The sequence below is a fragment of the Neophocaena asiaeorientalis genome, unplaced genomic scaffold, assembly GCF_003031525.2.
Source record: "Neophocaena asiaeorientalis asiaeorientalis breed wild unplaced genomic scaffold, Neophocaena_asiaeorientalis_V1.1 scaffold815, whole genome shotgun sequence".
Classification (NCBI taxonomy): Eukaryota; Metazoa; Chordata; class Mammalia; order Artiodactyla; family Phocoenidae; genus Neophocaena; species Neophocaena asiaeorientalis.
In genome coordinates, this window is record NW_020172682.1 from 121,461 (window position 1) to 138,335 (window position 16,875).

The window sequence follows — 16,875 nt, forward strand, 5'->3', positions numbered from 1 at the left end:
TTTTTTTTTTTGGCTGTGTTGGGTCTTTGTTGCTGCACGCGGGCTTTCTCTAGTTGTGGTGAGCAGGGGCTACTCTTTGTTGCGGTGCACAGGCGTCTCATTGCAGTGGCTTCTCCTGTTGTGAAGCACGGGTTCTAGGTACACAGGCTTCAGTAGTTGTGGTTCGCTAGCTCTAGAACGCAGGCTCAGAAGTTGTGGCGCACAGGCTTAGTTGCTCCATGGCATGTGAGATCTTCCCGGACCAGGGCTTGAACCCCTGTCCCCTGAATTGGCAGGCGGATTCTTAACCACTGCGCCACCAGGAAAGTCCCTGTAGATGTTAATTCTTTTAGCCATTCTTTTCCTAAGTAGTCAGCCTGTCCCCATATCCTCCTTGCATACGCCCTTCAGGTACGATGGGAATAGTAATTAGGATCCAACGAGGAAAACAGAAACTCTTCTCTGTATTTAAAACAGCGAGAACTAAATCCAAATGTTACTCTGAATTGGATCCTTGCACAGGAAAAGAACATTAGTGAAAAAACGGATTAATTCCAAATAAAGTCTGTACTAGTTAATGATTGAATCAATGTTAATTGCTTGTTTTTGACAGATGTACTATGGTTATGCGAAACATTAACATTAGGGGAAACTGGGTGAAGGGCATATGGGATTTTTCTGTGTCTTTGCAACTTTTCTGCAAATCTAAAATTATGACAAGGTAGGTTTGTTTAAAAAATAAGTTAGCAAAGCTCTAAACAAACATTTCTCCAAAGAAGACATAAAGATGGCCAACAAGCACATGAAAAGATATTGAACATCGCTAATTATTAGAGAAATGTAACTCAAAACTACAATGAGGTATCACCTGTCAGAATGGCTGTCATCACACAGATATATGGAATCTAAAAATAAAAATGGTTCTGAAGAACCTAGGGATAGGACAGGAATAAAGATGCAGACGTAGAGAATGGACTTGAGGATACGGGGAGGGGGAAGGGTAAGCTGGGATGAAGGGAGAGAGTAGCACGGACATATATACACTACCAAATGTAAAACAGATAGCTAGTGGGAAGCAGCCACATAGCACAGGGAGATCAGCTCGGTGCTTTGTGACCACCTAGAGGGGTGGGATAGGGAGGGTGGCAGGGAGACGCAAGAGGGAGGAGATACGGGGATATATGTATATGTATAGCTGATTCACTTTGTTATACAGCAGAAACTAACACAATATTGTAAAGTAATTATACTCCAATAAAGATGTTAAAAAAGAAAGAAAGAAAGAAAGAAAGAAAGAAAGAAAGAAAGAAAGAAAGAAAGAAAAGAATGGCTATCATCAAAAAATCTATGAATAATAAATGCTGGAGAGGGTGTGAAGAAAAGGGAACCCTCCTACACTGTTGGTGGGAATGTAAATTGGTGCAGCCACTATGGAGAACAGTATGGAGGTTCCTTAAAAAACTAAAAATAGAACTACCGTATGACCCAGCAATCCCACTACTGGGCATATATTTGGAAAAGATGAAAACTCTAATTTGAAAAGATACATGCACCCCAGTGTTCACTGAAGCACTATTCCCAATAGCCAAGATAGGGAAGTAACCTAAGAGTCCATGACAGATGAATAGTAAAGAAGATGTGGTACATATATGCAATGGAATATTACCCAGTCATAAAAAAGCATGAAATAATGCCATTTGCAGCAACTTAGATGGATCTAGAGATTATCATACTAAGTGAAGTCAGACAGAAAGAGACAAATATTATATCACTTACATATGGAATCTAAAATACAGTACAAATGAACTTATTTACAAAACAGAAACAGATTCACAGACATAGAAAACAAACTTATGGTTACCAAAGGCAAAAGGAGGGGAGGGATAAATTAGAAGTATGGGATTAACAGATACACACTACCATACATTAAATAGATAAACAAGGATTTGCTGTATGGCACAGGGAAGTCTAATAATAACCTATAGTGGAAGAGAATTGAAAAAAAAGAAGACGTGAGTAACACCCACGTATTCTTTTTCCATATATATATAATATATCTATATTATATATATATATATTTATATATTTATATATATATTATATATATTATATATATTATATATATATATTACATATATATATATAAAACCAAATCACTTTGCTGTATGCCTGAAACTAACACAATATTGTAAATCAACTAGACTTCAATAAAAAAATAAGTTAGCAGATACATATTTTCCAAAAAGAAAAGAAGGATCAATGGTGTTGACTGCAATAAAAATGCACAAAATGCACAGTGAGAGCTGTGGGGTTCTGTTTTATCTGGGGACATACTGAGGACTGTGGCCCACCAGACAGCCTCTCAGAGAGCTCTGAGGAACTGCTCCGATATCAGCATCTATGTGATTTTGGAGAAGGCGTCCATGCCATCAAGCACACATCTACGTAGAAAGTTGCTGCTACTCACGAGGAACAGATACCTTAGTTAATGACTTTAGTGCTTTTCTAAGTACGAGAAGATGCAAGAAATTGGGTTCATAAAATCTTCTCCTGAAAACATCTAACTCCCTGAAGGCCTGTTCTGCCAGCTTTCCCAGAGCACAGAGTGCCTCATTCCAGATCCCTGCCTTGAACACCCTTCAGGGTGTGTCGAAAGTGAGTAACTCCAGTGACTAATGACTCAATCCTTGTAGGGCCAGATAGAAAGTGACATTCTTTGGTTGGCAGTGATCACCTGGGACCAAAGAGTATCGACCATAAAAATAAAATAGCCAGTTTCCTTAGCAGCAAAATGGTTTATTCGGGAATCGCAGAAAATTGCTATTTGGGACAGGCCAGCTATGGTGGATCACAGGCAAGTCTAAAGAGATAAAAGGGAGGTCACCTCTTATCGGGTTTTAGGAGGAAACGGGGAAGGATGGTTTTGAACAGAAATTCACTGAAGAACAAGAGTTAGACGTTTGACATTTTCTCATTGGCTGGAAGCAGTGGTTAGAGCACTGTTGCTGGGGCACGGAAGGATCTTCCTTCTTTTTCTTAAAGCAGGGGATGAAATTCCCATGTAATTAATGTCCTCCCTTGTCTAAATAATTCTCGTCTTCCTTCTCCCTACTGGGAGTGCAGGCTGCACCAAGTGCTACATGCCTGCGAGTTCCCCTTTCAGGGCTTCCCGGCTCCATTTTAAATGAGGTTACTTTGCTTATTTTCACAAAGGGAACAAGGAATCTTGGTGGTGATGGAAATCTTGACTGTGATGGTGGTTTCACAACTACCAGAGCTCGTTGAATTGCACGTATTTAATGGATGCAGTTGGTTGTCTGCAAATTATCCTTCAATAAACCTGATAAAAGCCACTAATGAAGATGAGAGAGAGAGAGAGAGACCAGAAAAACACGGATACATAGGGCTGGCTGGTGTTAATCAACGAGGGTGACCCCTGGACTTTATCCTTTAGTCTCTACCATCTGCAAGGCCATGAAAATAAAACTTAATGCATCACTGTCAAGGTGAGAGCCATGTTCAGCCTTCAACTTGACTCTGGGGAATCTTGTCTTCCTTTAATTTTTGACTACATAGCCTTCACTTAGTGTTCATTTCTTTGAGGCATTTAAGAAGACCTTTAAAATAGTCTATTAAGCAATTTTAGTTTTTAAAATAATTATTATTTTAAAATGGAGCATGGTCCACAGATTTAGTCTGAAATTTTGACAGAAAATCTAGTATATTTATTGTTTACTTGTTAAGAATTCCAGGGATAGGCAGTACCAGGGCTGGTTCAGCATTTGGGGACCTTCTATGAACCCTGGATCTTGTATTCTTTCCCCTCAGTTTGTTCAGTATTTCTGCTATTGTAGTCAAGCTTGTTGCCTCATGGTTGCAAGATGGCTGCTGCAGCTCCAGATATCACATCATCATGACATAGCTGCCCATGGACAGGAGAAAAGGAGGCAAAAGTCTTATGAGACTCTCTGTTATTAAGAGACAAATATGATTCCCAGAAACCCTGATATATCCTGCTTTAAGTATCATTGGCCATACATGCTCATGTGCCCCCTCTGGACCAATCACTGCAAATGGGATTGCTGGATTGCCTTAACCCAAATTTTATCCTCTGCACTCCCCCCATCCCTCAGCTCCAGGGTTGGAACATAGCCACTCAAACAGAACTAGGTTTCTGTTAATAAGGAAAAAGTGAGCATCGGCTGCTGTGTAGACATCAATGTCTGGCACAGCTACCCCCTGGGAGAAGCAGCTCTTGCCTGGCCTCAGGGGCAGTGGACGTGAGATTCCATGATGGGGCTCCTGTCCTACTGGGCTCCGTGTGCACAAACGCCCTCCCCATCCCTGGTCCTGCTCTTTATTTCAGCACCCAGCTGGGTACCCCACCTGATCCCAAGCCCAGGGCCAGCTCCCAAGGTCTGTCTCCTGATCATCCAATCCCTTTAGGATTTTGCATGTGCTGATGGCCCAGCCTCCCTTTCCCTGGTTCCCATGCCACTTCGGGAAGATAGGCAGAGAAACCATGTTAGTGAGATATTTTTAATGAGCTCAATACCTTGCTGGGAATGTAACATATATTGTAATATTAAATACCTGGAGGGGGACTCGGGGCTTCCCATTTTAAACACAAGGAAATGGTGGCATAAAGTGGTGTAACTCTCTGCCCAAGAACAGATGGCTATCGTGTGGAGCTGGGACCAACAGTCCAGTCAGTTTGCCGCACAAATCCGTGTTCTGCTCGCCCCACAGATCGAGAAGGAGGCTCCCACCTCAAGGGGTGCGTCCAGAGATGAGTTCAGGGCACAGGGGGAACAAACAACTTTTGGAAGCCAGGCCCCACCTCTGTCTCGTCAGTGGGAAGCGTGGATGGGAGGGGAGAGAGAGCTCTTCCCCTTTGTGTGCGGCCGTTGATGTAGAAACCCCAGAAAGGGGCCCTGGCCACCACATCCTCTCCTCTCGTGTCGCCTACAGGCTCTCTCCTTCATTCACAAACTCCAGGACGGTGCCGGGGGCAGGGTCTCGGCCATGTCCCCCCGTCCCACCAACCTCCTGGGCCTGGGTGAGTCCTGGAATGGAGGGGTAGGAATCCAGGGGCAGAGGGGCTCTGCTTCCCAGCTCCGTCCCGACTCCAGCCCAGAAGACGCTGGGGCCCTAGCGGGGCAAAGTGGTCCCCCTCAGCTCTGGCCAAGACCTAAGTCTTAACCATGGAAGGTTCAGGGCTGGAAATGGTGCCTGGGTACGGGGTTGAGTTCAGACTGAGAAGGGCTGGGGGGCAGGGAGGAACACCTGCTCGGAAGAGGGGTTGGGGGTTTGTCTTGAGACTATTTCAGAGCAAGGAGGGGGCTCGTACTCAGATGCAATGTTGACCGGGGTGTCGGGAAAGTATGGGACGATGACCACCCCCTACCCCGCTGGCTCCTCAAGGCCCCCGCTTGACTGCAGCCCCATGAGGAAACCGGACAGTGGGCGTCTTTCTCACTAGAACTTCTCTTCCAGTGCTCTGTCTGGGTCACACGATGCACACACAGGCGGGTGAGTCTTCTCCCCAATCCCCTCTGCACCCCGCAGGCAGATGTAGGTGAGAGTGGAGCCGATCCTGGGGGCCCTGACATACACCTCGAATTGCAAACAACCCCCAATGTAAAACCCTCGCCCAGGTCTCTCCCGCGTTCTCCCCCTCTGCTCTTGATGGCCCCCAGGGACGATTCAGATCATACAGACCAGGCTGAACCCACGAGCTCTCCCCGCACAAGCCCAGATCTCCCTCGGCAGCCCCTGGGCAGAGAACATGACCTCGCCAAGGGCAGACTCAGAATCGTCCTCAATCCCACCGTCTCCATCCTCCCGTACGGACTGTAGCACACAGTGATGTGGTTTTAAATGATCATTTAAAAGTTTTACTTAAAAACTTTAAATATCTATATGGTATATAATTTATCTTCAGGAAAACCGTAATCTTCCTTCGAGTCCTCTCACAGTTTACCTTCAGACAGACTGAGACCCACGCATCTCTCTTTGGTCTGGATCTGTCTGTCCCAATGCTGTCTGGCCCACTTATCTCAGTTACCTTGGTTTTCTTTCCCTTTCTAAATGCCATCTTCCCACTCAGCTCCAGACCTCCGCACCACCCTGAATGCCCGGTGTCCCCTGTCCCTCGGCCTGGGGAATTCATCTCTGACCTCAGATCTTAGCTCAGATATCTCTTCCCTCGGACCTCCCAGAGGACAGCAGCTCTGCCTCCTGTCTGCCCCCGAGACTCCCACACTCACCCCGAGGGCATGTATCACCGTTTGTACCCGTGGATTTGCACAATTATTTGTCAATGGCTATCCTCTCTCTAGACTTTCAGCCCCAAGAGGGCAGGCATCCTGGGTGTTTCTCATATTTGTGGAACCAGTGGTACATGGAGGCATCAGTAAACAGATAGATGAGAGCTAAGGTGTGGTCAAAAGAAAGAAAGAGTGAACGAGTGACCTCTGCCAGTCCCCTGCCTCTGTGGGATTTTGCTGAATGTGAGGCCAGCTTCCTGTTTCAGGGCTACAAACCCGCTCTTCCGCCTGCCCCCAGCCTAGTTTAGACATTTGGAGTTTCCAGAGCCTCAGTAACAAGGAAATGGAAATGAGCTGAGACGAAGGTAAAAATACAGAGAAAACCCAGGGATGAAAGCACAGAAGACTCGCATTGGACACAGAGATCCTCGCCTGCTGGGGAATGTGGGATGAGATCTGTGCTCCAGCTCCTACACACACACACACACACACACACACACACACACACACACACACACACACACACACACACACACACAGTCAAGTGGGGAAAATCACTCCGCAGTGATGGGAATTTATATGCTCACAGAATGGACATGGGGGGGGTCTTTTGGGGGAGGATGATGGAAATGGTCTAAAATTGGATTGTGGGACTTCCCTGGTGGTCCAGTGGTCAAGACTGAATGCTTCCAATGCAGGGGGGGTGGGTTTGATCCCTGGTTGGGGAACGAAGATCCCACATGCAGTGCAGCCAAAAAAAAATTGTATTGTGGTGATGGTTGCACAACTTTGCAAGTTTAAAAGAAAAAAAGTACTGAATTGAGCAACAAAAATGAGTGAATTATCTGATGTGACGATTTTCACGTAATGGATGCTGAGACTCTGCTCTTACCCATCCCAGGGACCCTGCCCAGTCACTCCACCAGGGCTGAGCCCGACTCTGTAAGCCCCCAGGGGTGGCCTGTGACCATTGTGTGCAGGGGCCCTGCTGGGGCTGAGGAATTCCGTCTGGAGAGGAAGGAAGATAGGAGTGACTTCAAGGATGAGAAAACTGTGTCTCAAATTGGTCCACACGAGACAGAGGCCAGATTCGGCATCACCGCTGTGAGTGGAGACACTGCCCAGCATTATCAGTGCCTCTATCGAAAAGGTGGTCACTGGTCTGAGCCCAGTGAGCCCCTGGAGCTGGTGGTGACAGGTGAGGAGGTCTCTGCTCTACCCTCAGGTTTGCCCCAGGTCCCTGGACCCTGTCCCCAGCTGTGTCCTCCGTCCACAGGCTCCCCTGCCCCCTCCTGACCCCCAAGCCCTCTGGTTCCCTCTTCCCTCTGCACACACATCTCTCTGCCTTCACACCTGGCTCAGGTCCCTGGAGCCTGGTCTCACCTGGACACCACGGTGACCTGGGCACTCAGCCCCAGCATCAGGGTGGGCACAGAGCTGTCCCTGCTGGGCTGGCGGGGGGTGCGCTTCCAGAGATGGGGTGAGGACAGACCCCTTCAAGGGAACCTGCGTCTTTTCCCTCAGATGGTGTTGACTGTCCTTTCCACTGGGTAAGAATCTGTGGGCCCCCTAGGCCATGTGTCCCCTGTGGTGTGGCCCACCCTCCATCGGGCACATCACATGGTCCTAGACCCCTGACCAGGGCTGGATGGTGCTTTGGGGGACCTCTGGGATGAGGCCGTCCCTGTCCCTGTGTGCAGTCAGCCCCCAGGATGTCCTGGAGTCAGCGCCCATTGGGGACACTTTGACCCCCTCCACACCCTCCTGGGGCACCGACCCCACCGTGCTGCTTTGGGGACACAGGAGTTCACGTACACAGGACACCCGCTTAAATATGCTGCCAAATGGGACAACCTGGAGAAGTGCTAATCTTATTAATACCGAGGAAATATTTTCTTCTCACCTCGTGTGTACCAGACACCCTCCTGCCGTGGGACTGACGCACATGGTGAATGAGGAGAAAGGGTCCCTGGCTTCCCAAACTTTAGCGGGAGAATTCATTAGAATGAATAATAGAGATGTATATAAGTACATATGGGCATATAAAAATATAAACATATAACTTACAATGTAAAATTTCAGATCTATAATTTAAGTAAATTAGAATACAGTTACGCTATTAAATATATAATACAATATAATATACATTACTATATTGTTACATGAGTAATGTGTGTTACATATTATGTTATCATGTATTACTATAATCTGTATATGTAAATATTAAAATGTGTACCATAATATATATTAAATATGTATAATTGATATAATTTTTATGTATAGAATTATGTATAATTTAAATTATTCATATAAATTATACATATGTAAGTTTAAAACACATAATTTAAAACATATTTATATTTACTATTGAAGCATTAAGCATATTTATATAATATGTAATATATTATAGATGTAAACATATTGCTATATATTATTTGTACGTGTATAACATATATGCTATTCTAAATCGTAGTAAATGTCATCAGGGGAAGTTCAAGCAGCAATGGCGTTAAAACGCAGGATGGGGTCGTGGATCCTGGACCAAGGACACAGTGTTGAGGAAGGGATGCTCCAAGAAATGAAATTTTCTGTTTTAAAGGATGTTGAGGACTCAACCTCTGGAGCAGTGGGAGGGAGGGGGCGCTGACCAGAAGAGGGGATGAAGCGCTCCGACCTTGTGGGTGTACCAGCCCCCAAGATCTCAGTTGGACCACCTGTAAAATGAGCCACGCTGAGCACCGCACTTAGGAGATGTAAAGGAGGTGATGGACAAAAGGCGCATGCGTGGAGTGCAGCTCGTGGCGGGCGCTGCAACCTCTCACCTGCTAAAGGCTGGGCTTCAGGCAGCTCGAGGACATCGGGTCTTGGCTTCTTCACTCACAGAAGAGCATTTCCGCCCCATCAGGGATTGCTGCGAAAAACAGAAGAGATCAGAGATGGGGATTCTTGTGTTTGGGGTGGGAACCCAGAAGGAGGTGAGCAGGCAGAGGTTCCCGCTCTCGATTCCTACTGGGTTATCGTCTCTGTAAAGGTGCACAAAGCACAGAGAGCAGCGCTGTCCCACGCAACCTCCTGCAGGAAGGAGATGCTGTATATCTGCGTCATCCCGGGAGGGTGTCATTAGCCAGGGGTAGCGCAGTGGCTAGTGCAAATGGCGATCTGACTTTTAAGTTTAGTTAACCTAAATTTCAGTGAAAATTGTCCCGGCGTGACTACCGTGGTGGTTACCATCCTCACAGAAAGGTCCATGGGGCTGTTCTAGAGGGAGCAGGTCGGGGTCCGGGGAGGAGACCCCTTGGAGGTGGGGATGGGGGACTCAGAAGCTTCTCTGTCCAGATCAGGCCTCTGACCAAGACCCTCCTCACTCCTCGGAGACACAGACGCATCTGCAGGACAATGACCGTCCTGATGGGCGAGGGGGACGCAGAAGCACGAGCCCGGTGGTGCTCTTTGGTGAAAGGGGGAAAGAAGGGGCTTTGGTGCCGGTCATATCCCAGCTTGACCAGTGCCCTATGGACAGAGGACTCCAGCGCTCAGACCCGGTTTTGTAAAGTGGAGATCATGTCACAGGACTATTGGGCATGAGAGATTCACGTGTAAGTGGGGACACGACAAGCGCCCAGCGCGCGATGGGCACGCTGCCGGTGCTCGATAAACGCATGCTGCTGGTAATAGGATTCCACCCTCCCACCTCCCGCAGGCCTGCCGACAGAGCATCTTTATATTCTCATTGGGGTCCCTGTGGCCTTTCTCCTTTGTCTCCTTCTCCTGGGCCTTTTCCTCCTCCATCGTCGGCACGAGAGAAAACGGGGTAGGTCTCAGGGACAGGGTGGGGTGACCCGGGCGGGCTGTTTGGGGTGCTGGGAAGAAGGCTTCTCTTCTGAATTCACACCCGACTGTCCCCAGGGCTCCCAAGAAGCAAAGGTGAGGAGCAGAGGCCCCAGGAGAGGTGAGGCTCCTGGGAGAGACCCCCAGGCCCCCAACCCCCTGCCCCCAGGCAGCCCCGAGGGCTCACGTGTTCTTTCCCCTCAGGCTCAGCCTAGCTGATGACGTCGCAGATGGGACACCAGGTAAAGACAAGGATGGGGGACAGGTCTGGGAGCGGGGCAGTGGGGATTCAGTGCCATCAGGAAGCAATGTGGTAGGGGGCGTTTGGGAGCATTCTAGAATGTTCCAGATGGGGTGGGAGGCCAAATATGAAGCTGTGAGGTCAGACGTATTTGCCTCCTAAGGTCCACCCCAGAGAACTGACCCCTTGTCCTCTCCCTGCCAGATCTGGCCACTGTCGACAGACTTCCTGAGAAGAGTGGGGAAGTGGACAACTCAGTAAGTGCTTGCATTGGTCACCTCCTGCTGGGTACCAAAGCCGCTGAAATTAGCAGCTTAACAAAATCATCTCAGTTTCCTGGGCCAGGAATTAGGAATCGGACCAGCTGGGCGGTGGTGGCTCATGGTCTGTCCCGATGTCGCTGTCAAGATGCCAACCAGGGCTGCATTCATCGGAGGCTCAACTGAGGCTGGAAGATCCACTTCCACGATGGCTCAGTCCCCTGGCTGTGGGGAGGAGCCCCATTTCCCCACCACACGGGCTTCTCCATGGCGGCCGGCCTCCTCCGGCGGGAGGGACCCCAAAGAGGGAGGAACAGAAGGCACACTGTCCTCTGTGGCCTCCCCTGCAGGTGGCCCTCACTCTGCCATATTCTGTTGGCCACACAGACCAACCCTGCTTCTCTGAGGGAGGGGACTACACAACTGCGACTCAGGAGGTGGGATGTGCGGGGGCACCTGGCGTCTGGCGACCAGTCTTCCCCTCCCACAGCCCCTCCCTCACCTCAGCCACCCATACTCACCCTGAGTCTCTCTCCTCAGGCCTCTGCTGCACGAGGTCCCCGGGAGGTGATATATGCCCAGCTGGACCACCCGGCCCTCACACAGAGGGTGGGCAGAGCTGTGTCCCCACTGTCCACAGAGCCCACAGCCAAGTCCAGCATGTATGCAGCCCTTGCCAGAAACTGACCCCAGGCCCACCTGGCCTCTGCACTAAAGACACAGGAGGGCACTCTTGCAAAAGCCTGCAGTGGACATTTGGAGGGTTTCCCTGTGGAACCGGCCCTTCCTGAAGTCATCCGGTCAATTCTCCTGCTGCCAAGAGCTGGAGTCCTGAGACCCCCAATCAACTTCTAGGAGATTCATTCACCATGTGGCCCCGCCCACAATCAACTAGCTCCTTGGAGAAGACGTGTAGCACTTGTTTCAGAGACCCAGCTGTGGTCCCTTGGCTGTTTCCAGAGACCCAACTATAGTGCTTGGCTGTTTCCAGAGACCCAGCTGCAGTCTCTTGGCTGTTTCTAGAGACCCAGCTATGGTCCTACAGTCACCCAGCTGATTCCAGATATGTTCTGTGAATCCTCCCCTGCCCCCAAAGATCTGTTTTGTTTTCTCAGCTGACTGTACAAACCTTCCTAGAGTTCAGGTGTTGATCCTGACTCTGGGCTATACTTATACAGCTCATTGCTGATACCCTGTTTTCTGGATCATGCTTTGCCTTGTTCATCAATAAATGTCCTCACAGGCCCAACTGCATCAGCCCTGCGTGTGGTGCTGGGGTACACAGGTTCTAGGTCTCAGTCTCTGCCTCCACAGTCACTCAAAACTTAGTGAGGGAAACGACAAAAAGGGCATCCGTGTTTTCTGATTCAAGTGTGTCTCAGGGATGAGAGAGGGAGATGTCTGAGGGGACTTCTGTCTGGGTGAAGGCGCAGGTCTGCCCCACCTGATACAGCTCCCATCCCCCCCGCCATGTGCACGCCCACGAATGCACGCATGCACACACACACATGCACACACCCACGCGCACGGACACGTGTGGAGTGGGCGAGGGAGCTGATGAGACCACGACTGTACACGGAGGGTCCCTCGGGCTTTAGGTCCACCCAGAGGAACGTGCAGGTCCCCATTTCCCACCCCTACTTCAGTTCATCCCCACTGGACGCCATGCATTCTCCAAACACAAGAGGACCCATCAGCTGTAGGACACTGTCCTTGATCTGACCTTCACCCCGTCACCTGGCTCATGCCCTTCAGGTTTGGGATTGGAGGCTGTTCATCCCAACAAGCTTGCAGTTGCTGCTGTAACGAACCCCTCACATGGGGCACCAAACAACACAACTTATTATCCTACAGTTCAGGAGCTCAGAGGCTAACATGTTAAACTGGGCTAAAATCAGGGGTCAGCAGGGCTGCGCTCCTTCTGAAGGCTCCAGGGCAGAGCCCATTCCTTTACCTTTAGCAGCGTCTGGGGGCCGTCTGCATTCTTTGGCTCGGGGCCCCTTCCTCTGCCTTCAAGGAGAACTGTAGCCTCTGCAAATCCTCCCTCTGACTAGGACCCCTGCTTCTGTGGTCGCACCTCCTTCCCTCTCTCACCTGCCTCCTCCCTCTTACAAAGACCCTGGTGATTACATTGGGTCCACCTGGAACATACAAGCTCATCCCCCCCCTCGAGATCCTTAACTCAATCACACCTGCAAAGACCCTTTTTGCACCTAAGGTAACACAGCAGTTGGCTCCAGGGCGTCGGATGCGGACATCTTTGGGGCTGTTATTCTGTCTACCTGAGCGGGTGTCGGGCCTCAGCACCACCTCCGCTTGTGGGCTCCTCTGGGCTTGAATGCCTCACTCTGAATTCTAAGTACCTCCTTGCAGGAATGTTTCCTTCTTCCACTAGCTTGTGAAATGATCAATGTTTGAGAGTCTATTTCTTGTGTCCCTAGAACCTCTACGTAAGAGGAGGTCGGGGAGGAAGCAGTGGAGGCTGGAAACGCACCCCACAACCCGTTAACCCCCCCCACCCGGTGCTCAAAGTGACAGACAGGTGGTCCCTGTGTGACAGGACTTTGGCTGCTCACCAGCACCGTGTCCTCCCTTCCTGGGCTCCCAGCGAGATGATCTCCCCAGCCTCCCTGCAGTTATGTGTGTCCTGGGGCTTCTTCCAGGCCTGGCCCGTGAACCTGCCACACAAGATCCTCACGGCTCTTCCCTTCTGCTGATGGATGTGGATGCCCTGGGTGACCGTGGACCCACAGGCTGAGTGTGGCACCTGGTTCCCAGATGACCCCATAGAATAGAGCCTGCTGTACCCCTTGTATTAGTCATAGTTCAGGTTTCTATAAAGTTGATGCTTTAATATGTTTCATACGTGCACATGCTAGTGTGAAAATTAATAAAGGGAAACCTAATTTAAGACGGAGTTGGGAAGCCCTAAAGGGGAGCTCTCTCACCCCTACCCTCTGCTGCAGCTTACTTTACATTCCTAGGCAGGAAGAAGCTTGATTTTCAGAAAGATGATTTTCTCCTCGCCCAGCAATAGCCCAGCCAATGAAAAGAGCAACAGGCTAGCCAATGAGAAACAGTCACAACCTAGCCAATGAGAAACAGCACCAGCTCAGCTAATGAGAAACAGCAACAACTCAGCCAATGAGAAAACAGCCTCAGCCCAGCCAATGAATAACCAAATATATTTCCTCATGTCAGTTCACACAGATTTAGGTCCATCCACAACTGCCCACTTGATTACTTAGCCTTGTTGCTGAAGCTACAGGGCTTCTAAACAAGGCCACTCCATGCTGTCTCAACATGGAAACACTTGGGATCTGCACGACCACGTCTCCGGAGCGGGACCAGCTGCGCCGCCAAGGACGTGGGGTCCCCGGGAGCCCCTCGCCCGGAGAGCCCCGATCCCGCTGTGAGTGGGACGTGTAGGTGGTCACCGCCCTACTTAGGGGTCATACCTGCGGTTCCCACTCAGATTAAAAGGAAACGTTATGGCTTCCCTGGTGGCACAATGGTTGAGTGTCCGCCTGCCGATGCAGGGGACGCGGGTTCGTGTCCCACATGCCGCGGAGCGGCTGGGCCCGTGAGCCATGGCCGCTGAGCCTGCGCGTCCGGAGCCTGTGCTCCGCAATGGGAGAGGCCACAACAGTGAGAGGCCCGCGTACCGCAAAAAACAACAAAAAAACGAAACGTTAGCCTGAAGACCCGCGAGGGGGCGCCAGCACTGAGTTCTCAATTTTTTCGTCTTGTGTATCTTTTTGATAGAAACATAAGAAACCTGCATGCCTGTTACAGGCCTGGTATTTAAAATGTTCTTATATATCTTAAGGATATTTTAAAAATTCAACGTAGATTCAGCCAGCTCTTAAAATGGTGCAATGGCTCTTTTAGTTCTATGCAAACATTAGCATATTTAAACTTTGTACAAACCCTCCAGAGAATGCCCTATTCTTTTCACTTTTTTTAAAACAACTTTCTTGGAGTATAACTGCTTTATAATGGTGTGTTAGTTTCTGCTTTATAACAAAGTGAACCAGCTATACATATACATATATCCCCGTATCTCCTCCCTCTTGCGTCTCCCTCCCACACTCCCTATCCCACCCCTCTAGGTGGTCACAAAGCACCGAGCTGATCTCCCTGTGCTATGTGGCTGCTTCCCACTAGCTATTTTACATTTGGTAGTATATATAAATACATGCTACTCTCTCACATCGTCCCAGCTTACCCTACCCCCTCCCCGTGAACTCAAGTCCATTCTCTATGTCTGTGTCTTTATTCCCGTCCTGCCACTATGGTCTTCAAAACCTTTTTTTTTTTTTTAGTTTCCATATATATCTGTTAGCATATGGTATTTGTTTTTCTCTTTCTGACTGACTTGACTCTGTATGACAGTCTCTAGGTCCATCCACCTCACTACAAATAACTCAATTTCGTTTCTTTTTATGGCTGAGTAATATTCCATTGTATATATGTGCCACATCTTCTTTATCCATTCATCTGTCGATGGACACTTAGGTTGCTTCCATGTCTTGGCTATTGTAAACAGTGCTGCAATGAATACTGGAGTGCTAGTATCCTTTTGGACCATGTTTTTCTCCAGATATATGCCCAGGAGTGGGTCTGCAGGATCATATGGTAGCTCTATTTTTAGTTCTTTAAGGAACCTCCATACTGTTCTCCATAGTGGCAGTTGATCTTCTGACCGCCCAGCTCGAAAGCCAGCATCGGGCTCTCGGCACTTGATGGCGTATTTGGACCGTGTCTGGAGCTCACATTTGGCGTTTATGACGCAAGGTGTTCCATTTGGATAAAGAGGGAAGCTCAGCTCCCTGGTACAGGCAGCCCTCACTGGAGCCCGGGGACAAAGGCAAGCTCTCCATCCCACACATGACACAGCCCTATGCAGGGAGATATCACTGTTACTACCTCAGCCCCACTGGCTGGTCAGAGAGCAGTGACCCCCTGGAGCTGGTGGTGACAGGTGAGAGGACACTCGGGGGTCCCAGCCTCAGTCTCTGCCCTCAGGAAGGGGGTCTGCCCTCAGGGGTGTGTCCCTCTCACAGCCCAGCCCTGGGGGAGGAGAGGGGCATGTGAGCCCCCATTTCACAAGCTCCTTCCTTCTCTCCTAGAGGCCCACAGCAAACCCACCCTCTCAGCCCTGCCGAGCCCTGTGGTGACCTCGGGAGGGAACGTGACCCTCCAGTGTGATTCATGGGAGGGACTGGACAGGTTCATTCTGACTAAGGAAGGAGAACCCAAGTCCTCCTGGACCCTGGATGCACAGCGAGACCCCCATGGGCAGACCCAGGCCCTGCTCCCCGTGGGTCGCGTGACCCCCAGCCACAGGTGGATGTTCAGATGCCACGGCTTTTACAGGAACACCCCCCAGGTGTGGTCGGCCCCCAGTGACCCCCTGGAGCTCCTGGTCTCAGGTGAGGAGGTCCCACCCTGGCCTCACGCACTTTTTGAGGCACGAGACAGATTATTAGATGCTTTTCTCCCAGGTTGTCCCAGATGAGAGGGTGGGGTGAGGGGGAAGCGGGGTGCACAGGACACACTGTGAGCAACAGTGAGGCCTGGGGACCAGGATGGGAGAAGGGGCTTCATGGGAGGAACCAGCCCCTACAGCCCACGGCTGGTCTTCCCCCAGGTGTGTCTGGGAAGCCCTCCCTCCTGACCCCGCAGGGCCCTGTCGTGGCCTCTGGACAGAGCCTGACCCTCCAGTGTCGCTCTGACGTCGGCTATGACAGATTCGCTCTGTCCCAGGAGGGGAGACAGGCCCTCCCCCAGCGCCCTGGCCGGCAGCCCCAGGCTGGGCTCTCTCAGGCCGACTTCCCCCTGGGCCCGGTGACCAACACCCTCGCGGGCCGGTACAGATGCTACGGTGGACACAACCTCTCCTCCGAGTGGTCGGCCCCCAGTGACCCCCTGGACATCCTGGTGGCAGGTGAGGAGCCAGCGGGTCAGTCAGGGACCCAGACTCTGCACAGGCCCTGCCGGGGGAGCCCCAGCTGGTGATGCTGGGACCAGGCGTGAGGGGTCCCCAGGGAGGGAGGGAGAGAGACAGAGAGAGACGGGGGTGGGCAGGGAGAGGGAGAGACTCGGAGAAAACAGAGACAGACAGAGATGAGGGGCCTCAGGGAGGCCCTGCTGAGTCGCAGTTAGGAACCAGGGGGCGGGCAGCCCCTCACCCCCCTTCCTCTCTCTAGGGTGGTTCCCTGACACGCCCTCCCTCTCGGTGCAGCCGGGGCCCGTGGTGGCCTCAGGAGAGAACGTGACCCTGCTGTGTCAGTCA

At 50.5% G+C, this 16,875-nt stretch overlaps 2 protein-coding genes and 1 long non-coding RNA gene across 4 annotated transcripts in view; 2 read left to right on the forward strand and 1 right to left on the reverse strand.

The window, feature by feature from the left end:
• Positions 1-9,162, reverse strand: part of TTYH1 (tweety family member 1) — a 66,631-nt gene extending 57,469 nt beyond the window's left edge. For both annotated transcript variants that reach the window (XM_024739798.1, XM_024739793.1), the window contains exon 1: positions 9,071-9,162. The gene's annotated coding sequence lies outside the window, so the exon portion shown is untranslated. The remainder of the gene's footprint in view (positions 1-9,070) is intronic.
• Positions 4,891-16,875, forward strand: part of LOC112396195 (leukocyte immunoglobulin-like receptor subfamily B member 3) — a 19,329-nt gene continuing 7,344 nt past the window's right edge. Inside the window, exons 1-6 of the mRNA XM_024739806.1 lie at positions 4,891-5,038; positions 5,476-5,511; positions 7,150-7,255; positions 15,383-15,561; positions 15,710-16,012; positions 16,231-16,527. Coding sequence (XP_024595574.1) covers positions 5,005-5,038; positions 5,476-5,511; positions 7,150-7,255; positions 15,383-15,561; positions 15,710-16,012; positions 16,231-16,527 — 955 coding nt within the window. The 5' untranslated portion in view covers positions 4,891-5,004. The remainder of the gene's footprint in view (positions 5,039-5,475; positions 5,512-7,149; positions 7,256-15,382; positions 15,562-15,709; positions 16,013-16,230; positions 16,528-16,875) is intronic.
• Positions 9,705-10,185, forward strand: LOC112396196 (uncharacterized). Its single transcript, XR_003002522.1, has 3 exons — positions 9,705-9,844; positions 9,949-10,059; positions 10,155-10,185. It is a non-coding gene; the product is annotated as an uncharacterized LOC112396196 (long non-coding RNA).